The following is a 22,766-nucleotide window of genomic DNA, read 5'->3' on the forward strand; positions in this document are numbered from 1 at the left end:
CTAAACACATCTTCGTTTTCGAAGACTATTTTTACTGAGTCTAGAATTCTAAGTGGTTGCCAGTCACCACCTTTAAATGTATACACGTCCAAGCCATCACGGAATCAGTGACAGGGCACTCTGATGGGGAGACTCAGGGGAAGCATTGAACATGAGAGGTAACTGAGGTGGTAGCCCTTGGAGGCCCCCTCCTCTCATCCCTTTGGCCATTTTATCCGCCTCCTGCCTGTTTGTCCTGGCTACTCACCATTCCCTGTGCTCTGGGGAACTACCTTCAACAAAGAGGAGCCATCTGTATTTGTTCCCTACTGCTACCTAACAAATTACCCCAACACTTAGCATCTTAAAGAGCCAGTAAGCATGCATTACTCATTTCTGGGGGTCAAGAATCTGGGAGCTGCTTAGCCATAGGATTTTGACTCAGGGTCCCCAGAGAGATGGCTGTCACATTGTCAACCAGGGCCACCGTCCTCTTTGGGACTGGACGATCATTTTCCAAGGTGGCTCCCTCACATGGCTGTTGGCAGGAGGCTTTGGTTTCCTGTCACAGCGACCTCTTCTTAGGTCTGCTTGAGCTTCCTCACAGCACTGTGGCTTGTCCCCCTCAGGGCAGGCAATGCAAGAGAGGGCAAGGCCCTCTCCCCCGTCTCTTTTCTAATCAAGCCTCAGAAGCCCCACACTGCCATGTCTGCAGTATCCGATGGGTCACATAAGTCACTTCTGCTCTCTGTGGAGGGGGACCACAGAAGGGCATGAAAGGGAAGATCGTGGTGGCTCATCCTCGAGGCTGGCTGTGGTGCTCTCTCATCCACGTGCAGGAAGGGGTCAAACTCCTACCTGCTTCACCCCTTCAGCAACATCTCACAGGTGGCACCCGACTGGCAGGGGAAGAAAGGCTTGCCCCTTGCTCAAGGCGGTGGGACCAAGTACATGGTGATTTCAAGCTTGAGCTCTCTCTGTGGGCTCTGGCTGAGGCCGAGTCCTTATCCCGTGTTCCTGCCCACTCTACCTGGCTTCCCTCATGACCTTTCCCTTGGGAGCAGTCCCTCCATGAACTGACTGCATCCAAATTCCTGTCTCAGGCCCTGCTTCCAGACAACCTGACCTACGGATCTGTGAAAAAGTGCCTACGATAAATACAAAATAATTATAAACCAAGGCAGAAGTATAGTGCCTTATCCATCCTAAATATAGATATTTCTCCATAACTTTTCACTTGTCTAAAAAAATGACAACCCCTCAAAATTTTTGGATATTCTTCCCTTTCCTCCTCCTAGATTCATTTCACAGAGAATCCCTTCTGTTTAATATATTGCATTGTCCTCCCTCTATTTCTAACATTTGACGGAGGACATTTTCCTTAGTAAAATTAGTCCCTGGGTCTAAGAGTTGTGCTAAGCTTGCTCATGAAGATCTTCAACTTGGAAGGAGGTAAACCACAGCATTAAAATCTCTTGATTATTTTTTGGACATGTAATTGTGTTTCTTCTTCTACCTTATTTTTTAAATTTATGTAGCAAACACATAATTAGCTAATTGAAAACTCTGAGTTGATACATACCAGTTGCAAAGATCTCCAGCCGTTGAGAAAGGCGTGGGAGAGCTCTCACTCACTCCTTTCCAAACCTAGCGAAGCCTCGCTATTTAGCCTTTTGGGGCAGAAACCAGATTGGCGCAGTTATAAAGGACACTGAAGCCCTCTAACTGTCTGAATCAGCCCAGGCAGGGTGATTTGCCTGTGGCAGTCCCTCTCTCTGCTTGATTTCTTGAAGTTTGCTGGTAAGAATAAGCTATTAGCAAGCTTAAATCGGTGATAATTAGCTGTACATTATTATTTCAAAGCAGTGTGGCTGTGCCAATTAAGTGGGTAATTAGGAAAACCCCAGGACAATATATTAAGACTGAGAGTCTCAACACCAATGCCCCATCTGTTCTCCAGCAAGCATTCTAATTAGCCAAGCCCCTCCTTTAAGAGCATACCAATTAAGGGGGTTGGCTGCATGCATAGGTGTGCACTGGAGTCACAGGGACTGTCTTACTGGCTTAGTAAAAGAAAGCTACTTTTAATATCAGAGAGAATTTTGATGTGAAGGTGGAGAAAGAAGAAGTTTTAGAAATATTGGATTTTGACATTTGAAGCAAAATGTAAATTGTCTTATGAGTTGTTTTCATCAATTTTTTCCCTCCAGAGCTTACTGTGAATGTAGTATCTTCGGACAGTTTCATTTTATTCTAATGTGCTTATTAAATCTTGATTTGGGCACTTTAACTACACAGAGCTCTAGCCACATAGAACATTAACACTTTTATTTATTGAGATTGGGTAGATAAAGAGGGTGCTTGAACTTGCATAGTTTAAGGAAAGAGATGAGTCAGGACTTGATTCAATTCAGAATGTGACTATGTGTAAAAGCGCTTTAATTTTTACCTTGTGTATCACTAAAGAACACCGTGATGTGGTTAAAAATAATTAGTGAAACAAAAAACTTAAACATATACTGAATGAAGAACACACTATTTTTAACTGATGTAATCTTTATTGTACTTTTTTCCATCACCATTTAGTACCCTTATACTCCCTCCCCCCAGCAATCACCACACTGTTGTCCATGTCCATGGGTCCTTTTTCCATTTTGCTCCATCCCTCCACCCCCTAACCTACTCCCAACGAGCTGTCATCTGCTCCCCACTATTATTAAGGATTATTGCCAAGATAGGTAGAACAGGTTCATATTGAGTAGGATCAGTTTAGCTGAAAATGCACTTCACACAATACAGCTGATATATATAGATGTTTGGGTGCATATATTGGTTTATATGGGTAAATGAGCATTGACATACTGGGTTTAATGATGAAATGTGTATACACACACTCAGCGAATGAAACTATCCATAGGTCAGGAAAAAAGTGATCTCTTTGAGAAAAATGTGGTATCCTTTGTGGGACTGGAGAAAACAACTGTCAATTTATTTCCTAAAAGGAAGTCAAGGCTTCTTTGAGGTGCCGTTATTATTTATTACCTGTAAGTTTAGCTTACTCAAATACAGGTCATGTTCCTTCGGCGAGGACACGTCTGTTTAATATGAACCAGTGCTTAATGAGTGGCGGTAGCGAGGGCACTGAGGTCAGGGCAGGCCGAGGGCAGGGCAGGCTGAGGCCAGGCTTCAGCTCGGGGCGAGAGGGTGGCCGGAGTGGGACTCGAGAGATGGGGGCCAGAAGGCAGGCGAGCATCAAAACTTACAAGAATAATGAAGAGCAGGACCCCAGGAGGTCAAAAACCAGGCCCACAGGAAGAAGGAATTCCAGGATGCAGAGCAAACACATGGCAAAAGTTTAGGCTAGTGGTGCTTAACCTCTGCGGGTCGTGTATCCCACTGAGAATCTGATAAAAAACTTCCCAGCAAAGGAAAGTTCACAAGTAAATGCACGCACAATTTCGTACATTGAAAAGTAGTTTGCATCCACTTAAAGCTCATAAGAAAAATAAAGTCTTCACCACCTGAGTTGACTCTCTCCTTTCCAGACATTCATGGAAAAAAATTAGTTAACCGTTTCATGAAATGTCTGAAAGTAAATACAAACAATGGAATGTATTTTTTTAAGATTTTACTGATTTATTTTTTAGAGAAAGAGGAAGGGAGAGAAAGAGAGGCAGAGAAACATTGATGTGTGAGGGAAATATCGATTGGTTGCCTCTTGCCTGTGCCCCAACCGGAGACTGGGCCCACAGCCCAAGCATGTGCTCGGACCAGGAATGGAACCTGTGACCTTTCGCTTTCCTGGAAGATACTCAGCCAATTGAGCCGTGCTAGTCAGGGCCAAACAATGAAATATAAAGTAACACCAAACACTCCTTGTGCTGCAGGAAGAAATGGTTTCAACTATCGATATGAACTAGAAGCTGAAATTGTGATTGGTTTTAACTGTGATTATGTGCATGTATATGGTATCCAATGGATACCCACTTTTTGTTTTGATGGTAACAATGACGGAAAATTCTAGAAAAAATTTATGTGGCTATCACTGGCTATACTTAGAACTGTCGTAACTAGCTTGCTTAAATGAGGATAAGCTTACTTCAGGGAGCATGACATTTATTCTAAACTCTTCAAGTTATATTAATAGTCTGTAATGCTTTGGTCCTTTAGTTAATGTGCAGCATCTATAATACTGAGGCTGTCAACTTTATGTTAATGTGACTAGAAATAAACCTCCCCAAACTTCTCACTACTATATATATGTATATATATATATATATATGTATATATATATATACACACACACACACACACACACACGCATATGTTTTTTCCTTAGTCATACAAAGAATGACCATTAAATTGGATAGTTAAACATATTTTCAAAAATTTTTTATTTTCCAGTAACAGCTTTTCCAGATGAGCTAGAACTTTTCAGAAGTGTTTTTTTTTTAGAATCATGACTATAGGGTTTTGCCATTTATATGGTTCAAAATATCCCCCTGCCAAGCACACCAAACTGTGAATGAAGTTCCCCTTTTCAGATATACCTCAGAGTATGTTTTCTCTCTTTTCTATTTCTTCCTCCTCCTCACCAAAAGTGAATCTTCTATTCTTTTCCTTTGAAAAAGTCGGTGAACATCTGCAGAGTTGAAAAGGCCCTCACATTCAGCTATTTCTTCCACTCAATTTCTTGCATAGGTGAGGCAGATTTAGAGTCGTGTTGAAACTGGTCATTTTGGTAAGAGGGCGTACAGCTATTTCAGAATCGGCGAGCAGGCAGCTCTGAGAGACAGTCATGTTTTTATCCACGTGCGTGTTGAATGGGAATGACTGGTGTCTTTAAAACAGAAGAAAAGTGTTTCCAGAGTGGATTTTATATCCTTGGAGATAAAGGCCAGGCTTTTTTCCCCTCCCGTGTTCACTGCAAGTCACAAATTTAGTTCAGCCATTTCCAGGACACACCGTGGTCTCTAGGATCATAGGTGGAATCCCTTGCTTGAAAGTGCACCTGATGAAAGTTTGAAGGCACTTTCCGGAGGCTTCTATTATTGTAGGTCCATATTCATGGAGTCACAGCCATTCGGATCAATCTCCCTTCTCAAAAACATGATTCAATATCTGTGATAACTTTTGAGGATCAATAGGCAATGGGGATCCTTTTGCTGCGTTGGTATTTATTACCCTCCTTCAACAAGAATCTTGTTAGAAATGGAAAAGTGCAACTTTGGGGTCCTGCAAACTGAGTAAATGCAAAGGATTTGCAGTCTTCATTGTATTTGGTTTGTCAGCATGTTCTAGTCTAAATGAATCCTTATATAAACAAATGTTTATAATCATATGTGAATAATCATAATGGAAGGACTCAGTCTTTTGTATTACATGGAATATATTTTGATGTCATAATTAATAGTAATTATACATTACCTAACCTTAGTGATATTCTATGTCACCCATCAGAAATTGGGAATACAATAATAACTGGGCCACAGGAACACAGATATTTTTTTCCCAAAATAACACTTACTAGAATAATAAGAATAAAATTGTACACTAAAATACCTCATTTTCTTCAAACTCCCAGACCACCAGTATCAGTGCTGAGAGCTATACAGTGACTGGAAATGCAAGTAGGAACAATTTGTATCAAGAATATATTGTCCAAAAATCCCATAAGTTCATGGATGGAGGTAACCAGGAATAGCTGTTTGAAATCACAAAATGAAAACAGGGAAAACAGAACAGAAATGAGGAATCAACCCTTTCTTTGGCAGTCTGTTAAAGGGAATGCATTGTATAAATGTTGGGTTAGTGCTGAGAGAAGAAAATATTACCCAGTACATGCTCTCTTGTTCTCTAAATCGTGGAATTTAGAGTTAAAATGTTAGCAGCCACAGAGAAACAATCAATAAATAGGAAACAAATAATAACTATAGAGGTTTGACATAAAATGCTGACTTTCAAAATATAGGTACTCAAAACACACGTGTGTGTGTGTGTGTGTGTGTGTGTGTGTGTGAATGACCTACATTAGAATCATCAGATTTGCAAATATTCCATTTGGCTAAACATCCCTGTTTGTCTGGAACCAAACCAGTAGCATGCTCCTTGAAATTAGTAAAACTGAACAAATAATTGCATAACCTTATTAGAATAAACAAAAATAATGAGGCAGGAGAAATTATATCACATCTTTTTTAATGGATGCTTGATCTCCTTCATAGTATCTGATTTCTTTAAATATTGGACACTTGGTTAAGTGTTAATTTCTATAAAGGATTTAAGGTCTTTGTTTAAATCCCTTTTAATGGAGAGTCAGTGCATTTTAAGGTACATTTTACTACATGGGTAAACGAGGCCAGAGCTGGTTTTGAAAACCCAGTGTTGACATGATGTTTAAATCATTCCTTTCAGAGGAGGGTGCTTTCGGAAAGGGTGCTTTTTATGGGGACATTAAACAGTAATGTCCTGGGTTTAGAGGGCTATTGAGAGCGAGGAGGAGAGGTGTCCATACTAATTGTACAGATAGCGATGAACGCCCCGCCAGGGCTCGGAAGAGTCCCCAGCAGAGAGCCTGGGGCACGCGGCACCTCGGCAGAGGCCCCCTGGGGGTGCTGGCGTGTTTGCAGTGCTCCCTCCCGTTCCTCTGCCCGGTGCTCCCGAGCCTACCCCGCTCCTAACTCGAACTCCTTCAGCTCTGGGGAGAAAGCACAGTGACTCCTCGAATGAGGGGAAATCATGCCCTATGAACAAGAAGACTTCCTAGGAGGAGGAAAAAGCCTGGGATCGTTTAGTCAGAAAGAACATTCCTTCTCTCGGAGGATGATGCCGATCCGTAGGTCACGGCGTCTGTCCTGAGCAGTGAGTTCCGGTGGGTTCCCAGAGCAGACTTTTTGAGGTACGCCTGTAGAAAAACTAGTATTTTTATTTCTAATCAAAATGAATGCAATGTGTGGGAAACACATTGACGTGTGTGATGCGGGTGCCTGGGGCCATATATTGTATGGCTTCTTAGTGTCCTATTCTTCCTCCCTCCCTACTCTGCAGCCATCAGAGAGTGCGTGCAGAAAGTGGCCATGCACCCAGATTTCACTTCTCCCTCTAGACAATCTAACTCTACAAACACTAAATATTTTTGTACACGTTATGGCTGGAGAAGAGGAATCTAACTAGTTCTGTTTTCTAAAAATGTCTCCTAAAACTATTTTGTCAAATAGAATGACTTGGTGGAGAATACAGGAAAATGATTACACACAGACTCAGACTGGCAAGAGAAGATAGATCTTATCTGGAAACATGTAATTATACATTTCCTCCTCGACAGCGGGGACTGACATTTTAAAAGTCGACTGTTTGACAAGTGGGGCCAGACATCCCGGCAGGGGTGAGTGTGCTCATTAGTGCCACATTAACCTTAACTTTGCCTCGGGCCATTAACTGGCAAACTGCACATTTGACCTTTGTTCTGCAGATATTTTCAAACAGTGCGCGAGGCACCACTTTTAATTTGGGTGCAGTGTTACGTGTGGACTGACGTTAGGGGTAAAGGAAAACCAATACGTGTCATCACATAAGGAAATGTGTGGTCTGCAACAATCCACAGAGAGATGTGCTTTTTAAACGTAAGGTTCTTCTCCAGCACTTTTCCAGGTGATTCACTTTGGTCAAAATTAGAAATAGTTTCTTTTGTATTACATGGAAGAGACGGAAAGAAGTGCATCATGGGGCAGTTTGTACACATTTTGATATTGAAACAAATTCCCCGTGAAGGCGTAAGATTGCGTGGTGTGCCTTTTGGACGTAGCTCTGTTTCCAGGAACATCTGATGAGATGAAGTGCAACGTCAAAGGTAGATCAGAGCCTCATGATTGAGGGAAAACAGTCCCTAGGAGATCAGCGACGTTTGAAACACGTGGTTGCCACTCTTCAAACCATATGTATGAGAAGTGTCAGCCTTATAAGTTAAAGTGTAGATTAGCTTAGTGAAAGGCCTCGATAGATTGTGTTGGTGTGGCTATACCCAGGTTGTGGAACATTATACAGCTATACAAAAATAAGTAAGACTGAAATTTACTAACTAAGTGGGTTCATGATGTATTGTTAAGTGAGAAAAGGCAATAGCATGCATAGGTGTACAGCTTTGTCCTAGTTTTGCAAAAGCAAACCATCTCTATGTCCGTCCTTGTATTTCTCTTGTCTGTCAGTTTTCGGTTGCTTATTGGTGGACGCAGAGAGGAAGCTGGAAAAGCACACCGTTTTGTGAACACTGATTGCCTTGGGAGGCAGGGATGTAAACATTAAAGAGGGGCAGGTATTACCTTGTTCTTCATATGCCTTTTAATTATTATACTAAGAAAGGATACAGTATGTTTATTATTAAAAATGATCAAAGTCAATGATAATGGTACAGCCAGTCAGAATCATTGATCAATTTTATGGTAGTAATTGTGTACAACTACCAATCAAACAAAGGACAGCTTCAGAGTAAGTTGTATGTTCTTTCTTTCCTTTTTTTTTCCTTTTTCTTTCTTTTTTTTTTTGCCACACAAAAGATCAGGAGACCTTCTGCCACTGCTGGCCTCAAGGGCACAGGAAGCAATGAAGCAATCACTATGCTGGTCCATGTTTCTCTTATGCCTTCAGTGAGCTCAGGGCAAACAAGGCTGTGAGCCATGAATGAGCAATTGTGCTGCAGCCCCTTCTTTCCCGCTGTGCCGGGCTAGCCGAGTGTACGACGGTATTCCTTAGCCCATGATCAGGGTTTACCCTGCTACCTGCTTTCTGCACTGGCCACTCGAGACTGGGAGAGATACACAGATCAATCTTGTCTACACGTACTGCTTTTGAAGTGCAAGTTTTGACAGAAAGAAGTCATCTATCTGCTTTCTAGTTTACTAATAAGTGTGTTCTGTTAACAGTGTGATAAATTCTATAAAAATTTAAGAACAGATGGAATATTCTTCTATGTAAAGGTTTATTCATGTTTGTTTTCTCCTATATCCAACATCAGCATGATATTTCTGAGTTTAGGCATTTTGAGTTAATTTATTTTAAAAGGTGACTCAGTTAGTTATTTAATCAGAGTAAATGCCTGGCTAAATTACGTAGCTACTTTTCCCAGTTCCTTTCACTTCTCTGACTTTCATTTTCCTTAATTATAAAATAGCAGCGTTGGACTAAACCACTGGTTCTCAAGCCTGGCTGCACATCAGGCTCCTGTAGGTAGGAAAACCCAAGAAACCCTGATGCCCAGGCCCGACCCCAGACCGATGCATCTGACGTCTGTGGGAGAAGTCTGGGCGTGCAGTTTCCGTGTTTCCTTGGTGACCGTAAAGTGCAGGGAGGAGAGGGCTACTTTTTTCTTACAATACAATATATCTCTGATGCATTAACTATGATATCTATCTTTGATTGATATCTATCTTTGATGTATTCATTTGGATAGCTGTCTTACTTTAGCAGTGTGACTAAATATTAATGTGCCACTACTGATTGATTTCAGCATCACGGATATAATCTGTCTGGAGCCTGTTTGGTAGAATCTGTCACAGTTTGTGATCCTGACCTTTCCATGTCTCCCACTTTTTAACACAATGCACCAGGAAGATCTCCGTGATGTTTCTCCGCAATCTAGGAATAGGCCTCCTCATATAAAGTTGCCTAAGTCAAGTGTGTTCTTTAAGGACTTTGTATTATTAATATTATCATTTTAACATACGTGTTTCTTCTAGAAATGTCTAATCCTGCAAACTGTTAAAAAAAGAATGCTGCATGTGGACCCAGTTCAGGCGGAATCTGTTGAGTGCTGGTTGGGTAGCGAACAGTGATCCAAACCCTGGGTGTGGAAAGAAGACGTGGCTTTTGCCTCCAGAGAACACGCCCTGTGCTCAGGGAGGCAGACAGAGAAACAGGGATTGTTACGCCAAGGGGCCAGGGCTGTAGAACACGTGCTGAGTGCTGTAAGAGATAGGGTGAGCCCCCAAGCCTGCACGAGCTGGTCAGGCAAGAGGTCAGAGAGGAGACGAGGTTTCAGCTGGGTCCTGGTGGATGGGTAGAAGGCTGGCAGAGTGGAGAAGGAGGAGAAGGCATTTCTGGATGGAAAAAACTGCATGTGCTAAACTTGCAGTCTCAGCCAGTTAATACAGAGATCTCTCACGTAATGCAAGTATATGGCTTTGGGCTGAGTATGTGAGTAGAGGGTAGGGGGACTGTCATAGGATGCTAGGTGCAAAGATTATAGCAGTTATGTGCCATGGTAAGACATTTGACTTGAATTGTTAGGATTTTAAAGCAGGACAGCAATGTGGCTGATCTGTAAAGCTGGTTCTTGTGCCAGTATGGGGCATGCAGTGAAGGGTAGATGAGTGGGCAAAACTGGAGGCAGGGATATCATTTGTTAGACAGTGACAAGCCCAAATCAGAAATTCTGAATTTGTGTATGGCCCTGGCATATTGGCCATGAATAAATATTCTGACTATTCTGACCATTGTTTTTCTGTTTGTTAAAAAGATATATTTTAGCCCTGGCTGGTGTGGCTCAGTGTATTGAGTGCAGGCCTGAGAACTGAAAGGTCACCAGTTTGATTTCCAGTCAGGGCACATGCCTGGATTTTGGGCCAGGTCCCCAGTAGGGGGCGTGAAAGAGGCAACCAATTGATGTATCTCTTGCACATTGCTGTTTCTCTTCTCTTTCTCCCTCCCTTTCCCTCTCTCTGAAAGTAAATAAATAAAAAAAATTAAATACCTTAAAGCTGTTGCTTTTAATAAATATATTTAATTTTTATATTCTTGAGATGTTTTAAGACTGAGATGAGCAACTGGCATATGTAACACAGCCCCTCAAGGATAATTCACTGGAACATCTCCCTGAATTTGTTGCACTTTTAATTTTAACTGGAAATATTCTCATGACTGTAGAAATATAATTGTAATGATAGTCACCTTCCCAGCAACCTAAAGCCTGAATCATCCAAAGAAAACATTTTATTCATTGGGACATTTCATGTGTAACTGGAAATGGAAGCATGGTGTGTAGTAGCCAAGTACGGAGCTGGGAACTGACGTGTGGATTCTTGTGTAGGAACAGCATTAATTGGCTCTGTGGCAGGAGATAAATCTTGACCTCATTATGGCTACTACTGTTTTAAGTTCTTCATTTCCTGCAAATATTATTCTTTTCTGTATCCAATGCAGATCCCCTGAAACACCTGATTTTTTTTTTTTTTGGCTGGGTACAGTGAACTTTATTGATGGTGCATACCAAGGTAGGGCTCCCTAAGCTCCTCCCCTCTTCAGGGGGTCTGGGAAGGAAACTGGAGGTCAGAGGATTCTCAGTGTGTTGGTGGGGGGATGGATTTGGGGAAAGGACTCCCCAACAGCTAAGGGCCTCTCTTCCTGTCTCTGGGGCTGGTGGTCCAGGAGGGTGGGGTTTGGGCAGGTAGTCCTGGCAGCTGGGGCTGGAGCTAGAGGCCGTGTGGACCATAAGGTCCACCACCCTGTTGCTGTAGCCAAATTCACTGTCATACCAGGAAATGAGCTTGACAAAGCGGTCACTGAGGGCAATGCCATTGACAGTGAAGGAGTGGGTGTCACTGTTAAAGTCTCAGGAGATGACCTGGTCCTCAGTGCAGTCTAGGATGTCTTTGAGGGGGCCCTCTGATGCCTGCTTCACTGCCTTCCTGGTATCATCATATTTGTTAGCTTTCTCCAGGAGGCAGGTCAGATCCACAGCCGACACATTGGGGGTGAGGACTCGGAAGGCCATGCCAGCGAGCTTCCTGCTCGGCTCAGGGGTGACCTTGCCCACAGCTGTGGCAGCGCCAGCAGGAACACAGAAGGTGCTCTGGGCAGCCCCTTGGCCATTGCACCACAGCTTCCCAGAGCGGACACCCCTTCCTGTGACCCCAAACCTGCCACAGAATATAGGGTTGCAAAGTAGGGCCTCCTGGAAATGTCTGGCCTCCCACACCAAACCTTGTCTCGAAGGTCACATGGCCTTGCTTCCATTATTTTGCTCTCAGAGAATGTTCTCCATAGCTGACCACTCCATCTGCTTTCAGTGATCCTTTTCTCTCTCTCTTCTCAGAATCGGTGATCCATAATCATTCATTGGCTGTTCCTATCTTTGTGTCAAGGGAGTAAATTATGTTATGAAAGCAAACAACCCCAACCTCTCATTGGTTCGGGACAAAAAGAAAATGTTTTTGTTAGCAACTGATACCCATTCTAGAGCATCCAGGGGCGCTGTTCAAGTTGTCCAGGCCTCAAGGCCCAGAATGACAGAACAGCCGAACCGTGAAATACTCCCTGCCATTACAGGGGACGGAAACAGAAGGTGGCAAGGCCACACTGATGCTTATGTCAGAGGCCTGGAAGGAACACACCTCACTCCACATGGATTCACTAGAACACAGAGCAAGTCACAGAACCAAAGACCCTCAGGGGGGTGGCTGTGTGTTCCGAAGGCAGAAAATTGGGATATTGGGGAACAAGCTCATATGAGCATACCCTTATTTTCTCCTTCTCTTTCACACACAGATATTTTTGAGTGTTTTCCTTATTCAACCAAGCACGCGTGCGCGCACACACACACACACACGCACACAGAGACAACTCCCTTAATTTTCCTTTATGGGACTTCCCACTTACAGTTTCATGCTCTTTGTTTAATGCTCATCCTACTGCATATATAAGTCTGTTCACCTACTTTAAATGCTTTAATTATCATATGAGTTTGCTTGGGCTGCCATACAAAACACCACCGACTGGGTGACTTAAACCACAAACATGCATTTTCTCACAGGTATCCGAGGCTACAAGTCCAAGATCATGGTTTGGCAAGTCTTGGTTCCTCCTGAGGCTTCCTGCTTGCCTGGCAGATGGCCACCTCCCGTTGCGTCCTCACATGGCCTTTTCTCGCTGTACCTGTCCCCCGGCATCTCGTCCTCGTCCTCCTCTTCTCATCCTCCTCTTCTTAGATCACCACTCATGTCATAGTGGGCCCCTTCCTTACGACCTCACTTAAGCTGAACCTCCTCTTTAAAAGCCCTGTCTCCAAGTACAGTCCCATTGAGGGCGAGGGCTTCAACGTATGAATTTCGGGGGGATGCAACTTAGTCCATAACAATTGTGGTCACTACCTGTAAAGGACATATTCCATGTTTTAGTTAACTGCTCACAATGCCATTTTACACTGTGGGGAATGTCTCTAACTTCAGATTCCTTCTTTTTTTCTTTTTCTTTTTCTTTTTCTGTTTCTGTTTCTGTTTCTGTTTCTGTTTCTGTTTCTGTTTCTGTTTCCATTGCTCTCTAACATCAGAGTGGTCTTCCTTTGCTTGTTCTGAGGCCTCTGGCTTTTTCTGAGGGCATATTGTGTGTCTGAGAGATGGTCCATGTCACATGTCCCCTGCACTGACGTCCAAGGCCACATATCCAACAGCAAACGTCAGTGGGATTCATGGCCTCGTGCCACAAAACTGTTGCCTTGTTTTGTAAATATCTCCTGCCTCCTCCTCTGTCCACAAACATTGCGCTATTGATCTCACGTGATGGCTATGGATTTTCCCCAGAATGTGCATTCTTAGAAGGCAGGGACTGTCTTGTTTAGCTGTGAATGCCTAGTGCAGGTGCAGCGCTCAGCACTCAACAGTGTTTCATGCTCTTTGACAAATAAATAGCTGACAGCTGATGCTTTACAGAGTGAGTGGAAATCTTGTAGGATACCACTGTTTTAGAGAGCGAGTGTGCATGTGAAGGCATGGGGGTATGTTTAGGGAACAGCAAGTACCCCACTTTTGTGGAACCCTGAAGTATGGTTTGAGGTGCTGCTGAATTTGAGGTGAGAGGGTGCCTTAGACGTGTTTCCAAGAAATGTGGATTTCATGCTCATAGAGAGTGGAGAGCCATGGATGGTTTTAGGCAGGTCGGTGGCAATCGGAGCAATACCAGGTTTGAATTTTAAAAGGTGGCCTTCATGGTGGACGAGAGGTGATTGCTAAGGAGGGAGACTAGAGATGTGTAAGTGTGTGCAGTAATTCTGGAGAGGGAGAATACGAGCTCGGACCAAGGCAACCACAGAAGCACTGGGAAAGGCGTCTGCAGAAGAAAGAAGGACAGCTCTCCTGCTGTGGGTTTTGGTTGAGAAGGGATGGATGAGACAGGGGCAGCAGTCACCAAGAGTGGAGTGGGAGGTTTGGGTTCCATTAAAAAAAGATAGTATTTGTTTTTTCAGTTTTATATCATCAATTCTGAGGTCTTAGCATTGCAGCCATTTGTGCCAGTCATCTTCACTTCTGGAAAATTCTTTGATAGTGCATAGGTTCAGGACACATTTTTAAGCATTCACTAAAACCCACTTCCCTAGGAAAGAACCAGTCAGCTTCATCAGTTAGGTTTCAGGAGCCGCGACAGGAGAAATGGTACTTGTTCGTGTGCTCTAGTTGGCAGGGATACAGCTGTCAAGGAGGGGCTTGTTTCCTAGTAGAGAAAACTGACTGAAAGTGTAAGTAGTTACTATGCTAGCAGGAAAATAAAGCAATATATTTTTTTGTTGTTGAGCAAAAATTAGAGTTGAATCAGGTTGATGCATCTGGTGGCCATTTTGTTATTACTTGTTTGGTCAAGCTTTGCTCAAAATTTGATGGAACACTCATCAAACACGGGCTGTGGGAACATCTCATCTCTCTATGATTTCCGTCAAATCAAATATGCCGTATCCGTGGCATATTTCAACATTATAGTTTTCATTCCTGCAGATGTTTTTAAAAATAAAAATTCTTGAAAATCAATAGGAAAGAATCGTGAAATTCCTAGAGTTGAGCATCTCTTTGCCAAAATTGTATTTATTTTTTTAAATTAGTCATTTCAGCTACAGTTAGGGCAGCCCCTCTTCTTTGACTTCATTTTTAAAGAATTAAAAAAAAATGCAATGGTAGATGAAATTTCATAGTTGCTACATTTGAACTACTCCAGCCACGAATTCCTAAAGTTTGTTTTGTTCCAGCCTTTCGTTTCCCTACCTTTCCCTTCTAGTCTAGAGATGATCTCCTCTGCAGCACACTCATAGCTCTTCATTTCTTTCTAAAACATCTGTTTATGTAAGAAAAATTAAAAAAAAATAAGTCTTTAGGACTTTCAAATGCTAAAAGCAAGTTCTTGGACCCTGAAAGTGTTGGTTTTTAAACTCAAGATTCTTGGCTTTTTAAGTTAAAAACCCAAACAAATTGCTTCTGTGCTCCATTATTCCTTGCTGTACTGATGGGGGAAGGGAATAGAGCATGAGGGGAAAGAAATTTAGTATATTAAATATTCCTCCTGATAACTTTTATTTTCAAGCTTCTGAAATACAGGGTCCAGCAGAAGTAGGGCCTGCTCGAGTGCAGTTGGTAGGTAATAATATGGGTGTCATAATTTACAGTTTTAATTTGAACATTTCACCTGAAATGTCATATGGTGTGCTGGAGTATAACATTGTTATGTTACAGCATTACATGCTTATGATTTTGTAATAAAAGATTTTGTAATAAAAAACGGGGTGTTATTTGTGCTGGACCCTGTATGTTGTATATCTAAGTTTTTCATATTCAGTAAAAACATATTACTTTATGTTCTTGTTTTTAAGATTTTATTTATTTATTTTTAGAAAGAGGAGAAGGGAGAGAGAAACAGGGAGAGAAACAATCAATGTGCAAGAGAAGCATTGATTGGCTGTGTCTCGTACACCCCCAGCTGGGGACCTGGCCCAAAACCCAGGCATGTGCCCTGACCAGGAATTGAACCAGTGACCTTACAGTTTGCAGGCCACTGCTCAACCCACTGAACCACACTAGCCAGGGCTACTGTATGTGCTTAGACACCAAAGAGAAGCCCCAGGTAGAAAAACCATAAGTCTACTAAACTTTTATTCAGTAAGGAAAACAAATGCCATGTTCTGGGACTCTGACACTGCCACGTGGGAAAGGGAGTGATTAGTTATCACCGGGGTTTCGATGCCAGCCACTAGTGAGAGCTTTTAGGGAAGCTGACTGAGGTGTGTGTGTGTGGGTACTATTCACGACTTCCATTGCATAAGATTCATGCCCAACACAAACTGTTATACGAAATGAAGGATTTGAACACTAGTGTTCTTTTTCTAGTAGAGCCTTTTCATCTTGATTGTTAGGAAAGTATTGAAAAATACATGAAAATCAGTGGAGAAACCAAAAAGTTGTATCCTAAACATTTTTCCTTAACAAATGATGCCCTTTGTATTGGCCTTCGTTAGGGATTTTTGGTTTTAATTGGGTTCTTTGTTTTGTTTTGTTTTTTTTCCATTCAGAGAATTTATCAACAGCCTTCGCCTGCACAGGACATTTTACGGGGGCCTGGCGGACCGGCTCTGTGCGAACGACCTAGCGGCTGCTGAGGGCGTGCCCTGCTGGAACGGAGAAGACGTCGCAAACAGGTATTTCGTGTGCGGCGGTCTGCGCTAACCTAGTGGCCGCTTCCCTCCTTGCTTGCTTTTTCTAGATCTCGAGTGGATTGCTCCAGTTTAAGTTGGCCACGTGGGATAGAGCATCCATTCTTTCTCTGTAGCGTGTTAAAAGTGAATGTGGATGTGGTATTTTGGATGTTTTGTAACTGTAAGAACATTCTGTGGTGTTTTGAGAGTTCTCTCTTATTTTCTACCTGTCTATGACTTTTTCAATCAAGTATCAGATGCCTTCTATCGAATCTGTGTTGCTTACCCAAGATATTATTTTTAACTTTTTGTGTATTAGCAAGCGGGGAAATTCAGTGAAAGATGAATGCCTACGTAAAGATTCATTGACATACGATTTGTGGATCATCATGAGTAATATGTTTAAGCTACAAGTGTCTCTTTGTGTGTGTGTGTATCTGCGTGAGAGTGGCACTTCTACCTACGTCTGTTTGAAGCATTATTTGTCTGTCGTCATATGCTCCTCAGGCTCAGGAGTGAAATTTAACTTTTACCTCCCCCCCCACCCACTGCCTAGAAATTCTTAGTCTATTTTCCTTTGCTTCTTATGACTGTACTTGCAGGTTCTCCCCTGAGCTTGAGAAAGTCTAAATTTCTCCCTCTGTAATGTATAACTATGGTCAATATAATGGCTGGGAATTAGTCCTTTGATTTTTCCGGTGCTAGTGATTAGTATAGAATGTAGTAGGCCTGCGTTGCACTTGATTTTGGATGTTTTTGTGTGTTTTGAGCAGTGTGCAATAAGAAATACAGGGTGTTCAGCTTTCTGCTTTAAAAACACTCCATGTGTAGATGGGTGTTTTAGTCACCATAAGAGTGTGTTCATTTGAAATATCATTTAGCAACTAAAATTGCTATGATAGGCACTGTAATGGATGTTAATATACATTTATATAATAAAAAACTGTTTACATATTTCTGGGTGATCATAACCATTTCTGTCTTTTAAATAATTCCTTGTAGTTTGTGTCTGAATATCTCGTAGAACTTCTTATATTTCATAGAAAGTTACTGAAGAAAGGAACTACACTGAAATTTAGATAAAATATTTGGCTGACATGTGTAATGCTATTTTTGCATTATGCTCCTTGGTCGTTGGAATGTATTTTATAAATACATCTTTCTTGCCTTGACTGAGCAGTCACAGCATGCGTGGAACTTTGCATGTAGTATGATGGTGTCAATACATTTCCTGCCACTCAGATCCAGTCGGTGAATCTTATTCTGACGTGCGCCTTCCCTTTTAACATTGTTCAACCTGGAATTGAGCTTCTCTGTGTATTGACATTTTTTCTGCAGGTGCTAATGGGAGTCTCATGATGATTAATGAAAGATTTAGTGTATAATATAGATTTGATATGTTATATTCTATTATATCATTGGATTCTAGAGTGGTCCCATTCCTCTCTGACTATTTGGTCTGGGGTTTGTAGAATAGAAAATATTACTGGAGAAATCAATGATTTGAAAAACCTTTTTAGAGGTACAGTATTTTCCTTTTTTTTTAAAAAGATTTTATTCATCCATTTTTAGGGAGGGAAGGGGGGGAGAGAGAGAGAGAGAGAGAGAGAGAGAGAGAGAGAGAGAGAGAGAGAGAGAGAGAGAGAGAGAGAAACATTAATGTGCGGTTGCTGGGGGTTATGGCCTGCAACCCTGGAATGTACCCTGGCTGGGAATCAAACCTGGGACACTTTGGTTCCCAGCCCGCACTCAATCCACTGAGCTATGCCAGCCAGGGCTGAGGCACAGTATTTTCCACCCAAAGAATATATTTTCTTCTACATGATATACAGGGTCTGGCACATATAACGCCCCTTTTATTACAAAACCATAAGCATGTAATTCTGTAACATAACACTATCACACCTGAGTACACCACAGGGCATTTTAGGTGTAATGTTCACATGAAAACTATCCATTATTACACCCATAGTATTACCTACCAACCACACTCAAGCAGGCGTTACTTCCGTGGGACCCTGCATGTAAGCGCTTATCCACAGTTGATGAGTAAAGAAAGCTCATCTTTAGATGAGTTCTCCAAAGAAAGTGTCCACATTTCTGCTGAAGAAAGGGAGTGATTCTCACTCTTCTCCTTTGCTCCCATCGCATGCCTCCTTTTCCCCGCACCACCCAGCCTCTGTCTGTCGGCCGCTCCCAGGGGTGCCGTGCGACTCCGCTCCTCTGAGGACGGCTCTGGCTCTGCCCTCCTCCTCTCTCAAACAGCCTTTCCACCTTGTCATGTTAACAGGCATTTGCCGTTCCCCGAGCAATCTCTTCTCTTTTGCCCCTGTCTCCCGGGTCCTCCTAGGACTCCCACCCCCTTGGTTTGCCTTGCACTGGCTCCTGACCACCTTCTCTGGGCTCCTCCATAATGAACATTTTTTCAGTCTGGATTTTCTAATAGATAAGGTTCACAAGTATTATCTCATTTAGTTCTCCCCAAACCTTACTCCCTAATGCTGCCAAGTAAGCTTATTGGGTGCTATTTTTTTTTCCATTTGAAAACTCTCATGTATGCTTTGATGTTTCAAAAATATAATTTAAATTGTAATGTCTTTCATGACTCAGTCAATTTTTGATGTAAATTTAGAACAGTTTTTTTCACTGCAAGTTAATGCTAAAATCTAAATATCCATCATAGCTGCTTGACTGAGTATGGTATATTCGCCATGGAATATTATGTGGCAGTCAAAAGTTAGGCATATTTATCTTTGCTAATTTGGAATAATTTCAAATAATTATTGAGTAAAAATAGTTAAAATAGAATGATACACATTTTACCAGTAGATCTGAATAATTGAAAAAGATACTGGTTCTTCATAGAGTATTTCTGGACAGTTACATAAAAACTGCAAATATTCTGAAATGTACTGGGGGGCTTTTATTTTTTTATTTACTTGGTTAGTTATTTATGTTTAATGAAAAGTTATAGTGATATCAGTATTATGCAGCATTATTGTTTTCTTTTTTTTTTAAAAAAAGTGCTATTTGGTACATTTCATTTCCAACCAATTCTCCTTTTCACAGTAATTTTTTGATATAGTCTTGTCAAGGCATTAATGAATATGGTTCAATACTGAACTATCGAATTTCTCTAAGAAGGCTTCAGTATAAAGTCAAGCCCTGGTTCATGTTACAGTTTCGAATTAGTAGCTACAGTATTCTTGAGAAAAAAAGCACAGTGTAACAGGGATGGGTACGAAAGCATTAAGACCCTCCTATACGCTATTCATTTCAGAGACCTGCAGTTACTTAAGATAAATAATGCTGTCAGAGTTTGAAGAAACGAATATCCAGGGCATGCATACCACATTTGGGGATGGTAGGGGTTCTCCTCTTTGTATGTTTTTTTAAAATACTCTTCAAGTTCGTTCCAGAGGAATTATGCCAAACACAGCAACAAGATAAATTGGTGGCCAGTATTGAGTCTATTATTCATTATAAGAGGAAAGTGATTATTTTGGCAAGACTTCTTCTCCTGAAGGCATTTTTAGGAGATGATTGATACGATTATTTATGTGCACAGGCATGCTGCATTGAATAATTGGAGAACCGTACAGATTGTTTCAATATTGTGACAATCCTATAAAACTGGCAGAAATCACCTTGGTGCTCATCAAAGGAAGTGAACTTCCTTTGTGATGGTAGATAAAAATACCTTGTAGATAAGGAATGTTTAATTTGTGAGACAAAATCCATTGTCACTGAAATGATTTTTAAGATTGCGTGCATACCATATCCTCTATTACCACACCCGTCAGGAGCTCAAACAGTTTCTGATTTCAGATGACAGTGTGGCTGAAACCCGTGTAGTTCCCGTCTCTTCAAGTCCCTCTGGTCCACCCCTCCCATCTCTTCACCATGAAATGACAACACTGTTCACTTTGAAAGGCACATCGGTCCCTATTTTGTTCTCAGTTTTCTGTGATCGCAAATTCATTGTGTGACGGTCTGCACTCATCTTTCTGAGTGTGGAAGTTCAGGAGACAGCTACTGAATTGCCATAGCTTCTTCTATTTTCTTCTGATTAACCGACAGATAATCCAGTAACTCTCCCTCAGTCTCCAGGAATTCATGACTCCCATACCAACTCTTAAACTGGTGAGTAGCTGTTCAGTACCCTAGTAAAATTAACAACCCACATAATTTCTACTTCCTCTTGATTGAGTCGATGTTCCTCCATGCTTCTTTATCAATGCAGTGTTCCTTTCTGAACTTGTGTGATAAGGCATCCTTTTCCACATATTATAATTGAATTTTTTTAAATCAATACAAATATAAAACCTTAGAAATCACTCAGATTTTATACGTATCTAGTAACAGTTTCTTTCCACCCAGTGATGTTATTTCTGGCTATAATTGTTTTTACTCTCAGTTTTTTTTTCTTTTACCCGATATCTATATGGAAAGCCACTTCATCTTTGATCTTGATTTTTCTTCCTGACCTTGCTGCATTCAAATCTGTTTTGTTTGTCTTTTTTAAAAAGTACCTGGCCCAGTTTCCAAATGTTATGGAATACATTTTATTTGTTTGTTTGTTTATTCAATTTTATTGTTGTTCAAGTACAGTTGTCTCCATTTCCTCCCATCACTCCCCCCGAGACTGGGCTACACTTTAAGAACAAGCAGGCCTCAGACATGTTTAGAGTTTCCTTAATGTAATAACTAGTTTCTTTTCCTATGTGGCTTGTGCAAAGGCAGTACGTTCTTGGTGACTTAAACACCAGGGTGTTTTTTCCATTTCTTCTTTTTTCTCTTGCAATTTCTACTTCTTCAATTAGAGTTCTGCTATTGTTGGCCTTTCAAATAATCATCAAAGTCGTCACACCTGTGGCCTATCCTATGTGGTTCAGAACTGAAGGGGGGTTTACAGGTGTGGGCAGAACACGGCCCCTCTGCGGCTCTATCGCAGCCCCCTGCTGTAGGCCGTGAAACCCCTCCCGTGAATGGAGGAGCTTTCAGCTAGTTGTTTCCTCCATGCACCCGCATATACAGTGTTGCCGAACTGCCACATCTGTATTGCATCCCAGTGCAACAAATCCCCTCATTTGTATTTTATTGTAACGTCTCAATCCATCAAGACACCTGTATACTTCGTGAATTTATATGACATACATCTTCTTTGTCCTTCTGTGCTACAATTGCTTTTATGCCAGAGTTCCTGTATTGTTTGAGAGGCTAAGACTCATTAATATCATTGACGCCTATTGATTCTTTAAAGATGACAGGACTCTGAGGAAAAATAATTTTTATTTTTTTGTGTGTGAGAACCAAGAGATTTGGGGATTGGGGATGCGGCTTGTAGAAAACACTTAGGTGGGTGATATTTGGGTCCAAAATGAAACTGGGTGCCTGAAAGATGAGGACAGACATGACGTAAAGGTTTCTACAGGTGCTGACTCCGGATGCTGATACCTTTCTGACTTGACCTGAGGTCCTGCATGTCCCATTATGAGCACTTGCATAGGAATTTTGTGAAACCGGGGTCTGAAGAACTCTAAGAAGCTCGTGTGTCCTGGGCGAGACACGTGCGAGGTATGATCGTCATTAGCACTGATGACACACATGAGCTGGGGTGGATAAAAGCACCAAGGTCTGCCCAAGGTCTGCTCTAGGTCAAAAGTCTGGCTTCATGATCCTCAGTGAGGGAAGAACTGAAACATTTCTGTTCTATTTGTGGCAGAAATAAAAAGTGTGATTTTAAATATGTTATAAGGTCCTGTCGAATTCATCGCATCGTTGAGTACTTGTATATATTCTAGCTCCAATGGAACAAGGACTGGGGAGGCTGAGGTATCAGGTTTGTAATGAACATAAAATCTGTAGAATTCTTGACAGGGAGCTATCTCTCTCTGCCTAGCTCCAGTACAATTGCTTGGCAGGTAATTTTTATGTAAATGGTGGTGCCTGAAGTAGTTATCCCTTAGCTTCGCTCTGTAGAAAATAATATGGTAGATGGTAGCAAGGAGATGCATATTTTATCAACTTTGCTCCAAGTTTTGATATCCCAAACAAGTTTTAAAGTCTAGGAAAATATACATCCTTCTTAGGTCGATATACACATTTTGGTCTCTTCTAAAAGTCTCCATTAATTTGACAATAATTGCATCGTATCTCTCTGCTGAACCGAAAAAGTTTCTTCTGAATCTTTTTTAATTGGCTCTCTGGCTTACTAGGCAGTGTCTCTTGTTAATCACGTAATCGTTACATTCTGGGAACTGGACTCAGAAAGTAGAAAAAGTAGAAACTGTTTCATTAAACCCACTCAGAATACTGCTTTTGCCTTGTCACCAGAATGAAATCGTGG

The 22,766-nt window shown here is 41.6% G+C and overlaps 1 protein-coding gene across 4 annotated transcripts in view; it reads left to right on the plus strand.

Moving 5' to 3' along the window:
* Positions 1 to 22,766, plus strand: part of GPC5 (glypican 5) — a 1,174,820-nt gene that overhangs the window by 269,493 nt on the left and 882,561 nt on the right. For all 4 annotated transcript variants that reach the window (XM_045839276.1, XM_045839278.1, XM_045839277.1 and 1 more), the window contains exon 5: positions 16,295 to 16,420. In XM_045839276.1, the coding sequence (XP_045695232.1) occupies positions 16,295 to 16,420 (126 nt within the window). The remainder of the gene's footprint in view (positions 1 to 16,294; positions 16,421 to 22,766) is intronic.

Source organism: Phyllostomus hastatus, unplaced genomic scaffold (assembly GCF_019186645.2).
Source record: "Phyllostomus hastatus isolate PE091 unplaced genomic scaffold, TTU_PhHast_1.1 phas_contig_29, whole genome shotgun sequence".
NCBI classification, from domain to species: domain Eukaryota; kingdom Metazoa; phylum Chordata; class Mammalia; order Chiroptera; family Phyllostomidae; genus Phyllostomus; species Phyllostomus hastatus.